This window comes from Magnolia sinica, chromosome 6 (genome assembly GCF_029962835.1).
Source record: "Magnolia sinica isolate HGM2019 chromosome 6, MsV1, whole genome shotgun sequence".
NCBI classification, from domain to species: Eukaryota; Viridiplantae; Streptophyta; class Magnoliopsida; order Magnoliales; family Magnoliaceae; genus Magnolia; species Magnolia sinica.
In genome coordinates, this window is record NC_080578.1 from 10,724,690 (window position 1) to 10,732,371 (window position 7,682).

Here is a 7,682-nt window from a genome sequence, read left to right on the forward strand (position 1 = left end):
ATGACTATCTGTTGATGAAGTTAGAAGAATGACCCTATTTTAATGGTTTAATTGAACTCTAAAAATAGATGGTGTGGACCGTCTAGATTAGTACGGTAATAAAGAGAACATGGAAGGTTGAAATCAAGGGACCATCTCAGCATGTGGGCCCCAGTGGATGGAGACACAAGGTGGGATCGTGAGTCGCGACAGAGGCAAGACAGACACATCCAAAAGAAATTCCATGTATATGCTTTTCAGAAGACACTGTATGCGATTCTCGGATTTGGAGACGCTTTCTCGGATCCGCTGTAGAAGAAATGTCACGATTATGTAATTCCCAACATTAAATTATCTTTCTCTCTCTCTAATCCAAACAAAAGAAAAGATGATGATTGAGATTGATTGCAAAAGAGAAAAAAGAAAACAAAAGAAAAGAGAAAACATGAAAAGAAAGAAGGAAAAGAAAAGAAAAGGAAAATCAAACAGAGGAGAGAGATAGAGAGAGAGAGTATACGCTATTTAGTAGTAGTTTTTTTTAAGAAGTAGAGAGTAGAGAGAGAGAGGTCGTTGAGCATTTTCCCTCCCTTCTCTTACTGCAATCATCATGAAAAACCCTCTGTGCCCAGCACTCCCAAAAAGCACCTCTCCCCACTCAAATCTCCCTTCCCTTAAATCCACCTCCCAAAACAACATTCCCTCCCTCAAACCCCACCATGAGATCCAAAACCGCCTTTCTCTCCGTCTTCCTTCTCCTCTTCAAAACCGCCCTGGTTTTCTCCGCCACCTCGTCCACCACCACTCTCCCTCTCCCTCTCCTCTCTCTCCTCTCCCTCAAAACCGCTCTCCGCGACCCGCTCTCCTCTCTCAATGACTGGAATCCCGATCTTCCCAACCCCGGTTTTCCCCAGCCGGTCTGGTGCTCCTGGACCGGTGTTACGTGCGATCCCACCTCCTTCCAGATCATCTCCCTCGATCTCTCCCACAAGAACCTCTCCGGTTTTATACCTCCCGAGATCCGATTCCTCTCTCACCTAACCTACCTCAATCTCAGCAACAATGGCTTCGATGGCCCACTCCAGACCGCCCTCTTCGAGCTGCCGTACATCAAGACCCTTGACATCAGCCACAACATCTTCAATGGTAGCTTCCCACCTGGCATCTCCAGGCTCCGTTTCCTCGCCGTCTTCAACGCCTACAGCAACAACTTCTCTGGCCCCTTGCCACGTGGCATCTCCAGACTACGCTATCTCGAGGTGCTCAACCTCGGAGGCAGCTTCTTCGACGGCGGCATCCCGCCGGGTTACGGCGGGTTGACTCGGCTGAGGTTCCTCCATTTGTCGGGTAACTTGCTGCGCGGCCCGGTACCGTACGAGTTAGGGTCGCTGACTCGGCTCGAGCATATGGAGATCGGGTACAACGAGTTCCGCGGCGGGATTCCTCCTCAGTTCGGGCTTCTGTCGAATCTCACATATCTCGACGTCGCGCAGGCGAATCTTTCCGGTCCTTTGCCGAGCGAGCTCGGTAACCTGACTCATCTCGAATCGCTGTTACTTTTCAAGAACCATTTCACCGGCAGCATACCCGAAAGCTTTTCGAATCTTGGCTCGTTGAAAGCGCTTGATTTGTCCGATAACCGACTTACAGGGCCGATTCCGACTCAGTTTTCTTCTTTGAAGGAGCTGACGCTGCTGAGTCTGATGGACAACCATCTGACTGGTGGAGTTCCGGAAGGGATCGGCGACCTTCCAAACCTCGAGACGCTTCTACTCTGGAACAATTCCCTCTCGGGCCATCTCCCTCAAAAGCTCGGCTCGAACTCGAAGCTGCGGATGCTCGACGTCTCTTCGAACTCGCTGTCAGGACCGATTCCTCCGAATCTCTGCTCCGGCAATAAGCTCTTCCGCCTTATTCTCTTCTCCAACAGTTTCGATTCCGAGCTCCCGTCGACACTCGCTAACTGCACTTCCCTGTGGAGGTTTCGGATCGCCAGGAACAAGCTCAGCGGCTCCATTCCGGCGGGCTTCGGCCTCTTGCCCAACCTTACATTCATGGATCTCAGCAAGAACAACTTCTCCGGCGAAATCCCGAGTGACCTCGGCATCGCTCCGCGGCTGGAGTATCTGAACATCTCGGAGAATTCGTTCGACAGCTCTCTGCCTGATAATATCTGGAGCGCGCCGAGTCTGCAAATATTCTCTTCCAGTTTCTGCAAGCTGAAGGGCAAGATTCCGGATTTCATCGGATGTAAGAACTTGTATAAGATCGAAATGGAAGGGAATTCTCTCAGTGGAAGCATTCCGTGGGACATCGGCCATTGCCAGAAGCTCCTGAGCTTTAAGATCAGCCAGAATCAGCTCACCGGGATCATCCCATGGGAACTGGCAGCGCTCCCGTCAATCACAGACGTCGATCTGTCGCGGAATTCTCTCACCGGGACCATCCCTTCCGCCTTCGACAACTGCAGCACGTTGGAGAGCTTCAACGTCTCCTACAACCAGCTCACCGGGCCCATCCCGTCGTCCGGCGTGATGTTCCGCAACCTCCATCCGTCGGCATTCACCGGCAATGCTGGCCTATGTGGCGGGGTGCTGGAGAGGCCGTGCATGTCTGATATCAGCCCCGACGGCCTCGAATTCCGGCAGCAGCAGCAGCAGCCGAAGAAATCAGCAGGCGCGATCGTGTGGGTCATGGCGGCAGCTTTCGGGATCGGGATCTTCCTCCTCATCGCCGGGAGCCGCTGCTTCCACGCAAGGTACGGGCGTGCCTTCCGAGAGGAGACGAAATCTGGACCGTGGAATCTCACGGCCTTCCAACGACTGAATTTCACCGCAGAGGACGTTCTCGAGTGCCTGTCGATGAGCGATAAGATCATAGGAATGGGATCGACAGGGACGGTCTACAAGGCAGAGATGCCAGGTGGCGAGATCATAGCCGTCAAAAAGCTGTGGGGAAAGCAGAAGGAGACGGTTAGACGGAGGAGGGGGGTTTTGGCGGAGGTCGACGTGCTGGGTAACGTCAGACACAGAAATATAGTAAGACTCTTGGGGTGCTGCAGCAACAATGAAAATACGCTGTTGTTGTATGAGTACATGCCGAATGGGAGCTTGGACGATCTGCTGCATGGGAAGAACAAAGGCGAGAACCTGGTGGCGGATTGGCTCACCCGGTACAAGATAGCACTGGGCGTAGCCCAAGGTATCTGCTACCTCCACCACGACTGCAATCCCGTTATCGTGCACCGCGATTTGAAGCCGAGCAACATACTGCTCGACTCTGAGATGGAAGCGAGGGTGGCGGATTTTGGGGTAGCGAAGCTGATCCAGACCGATGAGTCCATGTCCGTCATCGCCGGGTCTTATGGCTACATTGCGCCGGGTGAGTTTTGGTTTCGGTTTTTTATAATTTTGGTTTTCCAGTCTGTCGTGCGTCTAGTGCTTTTTAGTAAGTCGTATACACAAACTCCTGATCGGTGTACCGGGGCAACTGATCCAGACCGACGAATCGGAGGGCCAGCTCTTGGCCAGTAAGATGCCAGTTACATGGTACGTACGGTGGAGATGAGCTGAGGGCGAACTGTTTGAAATTTCTTAGATTGACAGGGCTGAGAAGAGTTTAACTTGCTAGGGAGAACTGATCAGTGATCACCTGCGGACAGTTTTCACCACGTGTTATCTAACCATCTGTCCCGCTAACATGCCACCTTTGTAGAACATCAGTACCGTTGAAGCCGTAGGTCTGTCTATCACCTGTAACAAAAATCAGACCAGTCTGCTCATCAGGTGGGCCACGTGATTGGAATGAATGGCAACCGACTGTGTGACTAGATGTACTGGTTTGGCCCACCTAGTGAGTGGATCAGTCTGATTTTAGAGAAAGTGGTCTTCAAGTTGAAGATCTATCATTTTCATGGTACTGATTTCCTACACAGGTGGAATGTTGGCAGGAAAGATGGCACTGTACCCCAAGTTGTGGTACAGTTGCGTGGAGGTGATGAGTTCTCTTTTTTAAAAAAATGGAACAATAACATGCTCCTCTGGGGGCTGTCAACGGGCTGGGCCTCATGGCCCGGATTTTGAACTTTTTCGGGCCGGTCCGTTGGGATGGCCCTATTCAAAATCTAGCGAGGCCTGTTTGGTAGTTCGCAGTACCCGAGAGCTTTCATGTATCAGGCCCCACTGTGGATGGGCCCGCCCTGTTGATCCTAGGTCAGAATTCAATCGGCGAAAACCTTCCAATGGATGGCTAGGATTTCTGCGGATGGCTTCATCGCAAAGTACAACCGGTGAACAGTTGGAATCTTGTTCACGTATGCCAGGTGTACGGACACTGTGTGCTTGGAGATAACTTTGATATTAGCGCTTGACATCGATACCTTTACCGGGTCTTGGGCCGGGAAAGGGATTGGGCCTCCCATTTTCAGTGGCTCTGGGTCCCACGTATTTTTCCACCGTCCACCTACTAAATTTAGCTTGACTATCATATTCACGCGTGTTCCATCTCTACCACGTGGGTCCGCTCGAGTAGTTTCTTGCATACACCTATCCATATGATAGATACACCCTTTCTATTCCCGGGATCCCTAGAATGTGTGGTGGTTCCTACATGCTGAGACGATCGGACGATCGGAACCGCCCATGTTTTGGATTCCATGCTATATTAGGGTCACCTAAGAAATATAGTCTGAATGGACGACTCTGATGAGTACTAGGATAGAAGAATCTAGGCCATTATAAAGAAAATTTTCAATGGCCCACAATCGAGTTCATAGATCGACAGTCAGGATAGTCACTGAAGCGCGATTATGGGGCGTGTCTTGTTTGTGATAGTCCGGAGAATTTGAACGGTTCAAAAAATCGGTCTGCCTCAGCATGTGGCACCAATGGGGCGACACATGCTGGTGGGGCTAAATTGCGACGGAAGGAAGACGAACTCTGTTCTTTTGGCATTTTCCTCGGGAGGATGGTCTGAGCGCTTGGTACACTTGGGCCGTCCGATTCGATATGTTTATCGCTTTTTGTCCGCTACTTCCGTTTTAAATTTTGGAGGGGGCAGGTTTTGTTGGTGTTACCGTCGCTGTCACCGTTTTTCTCTCACCCGCCATTTTCTTTCAAGTTCTTCTTGTCTTTGTAGTCTGCGGAATATTGAAGTGAATCCGTAGTCCGCTTGTTCGGTCATGGGTATGGAAGATCCAGACCGTTCAAATGTTACGTACACTGTGGTGGCCTACCTGATGAGCGTTCTGAATCTCGGAAGCACATGAGATCTGAGCAGGGCTAGTGCCCCGTCCAGCGCTAGTCAGATTAGCAAGTCAGGCACTGTCTAGAACTCTACTGAAAATGAGAATGCGAGGGTTGCAACCACATTATAGCATTCCAATTTCGGCACCCTCGTACGCATTTCGGTGGATGTGCGGAACAGTACCAATCACATCCAATTCTCATTCGGGGTTGTTGTTGCAACCAAACAGTCCAAGAGTGCGAATGCCATGGAATGTTTGCCCCGACTCAAGGACATATTAGTCATTTAGAAAGCCAAAGGGTAGTTTAGAAAAGAAGAATACTTTGGTACTCTGGCTGAGCGTGATAGATGATACGCAGTCACTTAGAAATTAATTAATCAGAAATTGCTTACGTGGACTATAAATAATTCAAATTATTGTTACTATGTTGCTCTTATTTAGGCATTGAATTATTTGATTGCTGGACATTTTATTGGATGGCTAGGAATGAAAAAAGAACCTGGATTTTAATACTTTTTAAGTCCAGTGGGCCATAATTTAGTGGGTTTAATTTGTGTTCATATACGCCATGTGTACCATATCTAAGTGCTTGCGTATCAAGTGTCATACGCAGCCGAGTATCAAATAATTCCTCTTTAGAAAATGTTAGCTCTTCCTCCCAGTTCTTTTGAAATCTGAATTTATCCCTGCTTTGGCTACAGAGTATGCATACACGCTGCAAGTGGATGAGAAGAGCGACATTTACAGCTTTGGAGTGGTGTTGATGGAGATACTGAGTGGAAAGAGATCCGTCGACACCTCCGAGTTCGGGGACGGGAACAGCATCGTCGACTGGGTGCGGGCAAAGATCAAGACCAAACAAGGGGTGTCGGAGGTGCTCGACACGAATGCGGGTGCGTCATGCGCATCGGTGAGGGAAGAGATGATGTTGGTGCTCAGAGTGGCATTGATCTGCACTAGCCGTAGCCCCTCCGATCGGCCGACGATGAGGGACGTTGTCTCGATGCTGCAGGAAGCCAAGCCCAAGAGGAAGATGCCGGGCAGTGGTGGCGGTGGCGGCACGGGTGGTGATAGTAATGGGAATAGTGGAGGAGGGGCAAGCCCTTTGGTGCAGAAGCCAGCAATGGTCTGTTAATTTAAAATTCAAATGGGGTTTCTTTGGATTGGTATAGAAGAGATTTTTTTTCTTTCTTTTGCAATTTTCTTCTTTTTCTTTACTTCTACTTTTCCTTTTTTTTTTCAAATGATGTAAGTGAGTCTTGGGCTGTGATTTTGATTATTGACTCCGTTTAACCTTCAAAGGTTTTAAGTAAGCTTGGTGATTGCTGGTTTTATGTACTTCAAAAGCTGAAACTTTGGTGGAGTTGTTGGGAATATGAAGGGAAGGAAGCTACTGAGATTGCATTACATGACAGGGAATTTAGGAGGGAGCTTTTAAAAGTGAAGAAGAGAAAAGGAAGAAGCTCCATTTTTAAGGAATGAGAGGAGTCTACATAGCGTGGAATGGAATTGGGAAGTAGCAATTGTAAGTGCTATGGTCCATGGAGTGAAACCTGCATTTGGTGGACCTTGAAATTGTAAATCAATGGACCAAATTTCATAACTAATGCCGGTCACTTGTATACATGTACAACTCAATTGTCACATGTAAAGGGCGCACACAGGTGGACGGCATGAAAAATACGCATGCATCAATGTGGGGCTTTTTAAATTAATAAAAAATACTGTCGTATCTTCTGTTGGAACCGGATGATATGATACCTATATTAATCCAATTTTTCTCACTGTTTATGTAATTTAGTAATTCCATAATACCTAATCACACCTAATCCAACGTTCCAAACAGGCCCTTACAAGATCGACCACATTGCAGAATTGCACAACCATGACCATAGTTTGCAAACCAGGTGGGTTAACTCAGGACTATCTCGAGTCAACCTATAGTCTCAGTCATAGGCTTGTCATTGAGTTGGCAAAATTAAGCAGGACTTTGTTTTTCTGTGGGGTCAACCATCCACTCTCGCATATATATATATATATATATATATATATATATATATATATATAGAGAGAGAGAGAGAGAGAGAGAGAGAGAGAGAGAGAGAGAGAGAGAGAGAGTTGCCAAAGTAGTTTTGTTTCACCTACTGAGGCATAGTAGAACAACAGGTTTTTTAAGATAATTTCAGACAAGGTGGAAGAGAGGAATAAGATGACAATGATGTTGATGATCCATTTGGCTGGTGATATGAATACTAGCTAGCTAGCTGGTGTCAAAGCTACGTGGGTCTCACCATGATTTATGTGTTTTATTGACATTTTCTGTATATTTTGCTAGCTCATTTCGGAGCATGAAATAAAAAATAAAGTAGATCCAAATCTCAAGTGGCCTACACTATATAAAACAATGGGACTGCACGCTGGTTGAAAACTTCTTAAGGATTGCAAAAGTTTTGGATCAAGT

General features: G+C 47.8%; 1 protein-coding gene across 1 annotated transcript; it reads left to right on the forward strand.

The window, feature by feature from the left end:
• The first annotated feature begins 486 nt into the window (after positions 1-486).
• Positions 487-6,559, forward strand: LOC131248249 (leucine-rich repeat receptor-like protein kinase TDR). The gene is made up of 2 exons (XM_058248435.1): positions 487-3,357; positions 5,923-6,559. The coding sequence occupies exons 1-2, from the start codon at positions 696-698 to the stop codon at positions 6,354-6,356; spliced, it is 3,096 nt and encodes a 1,031-aa protein (XP_058104418.1). The 5' UTR covers positions 487-695; the 3' UTR covers positions 6,357-6,559.
• The last annotated feature ends 1,123 nt before the right edge of the window (positions 6,560-7,682 follow it).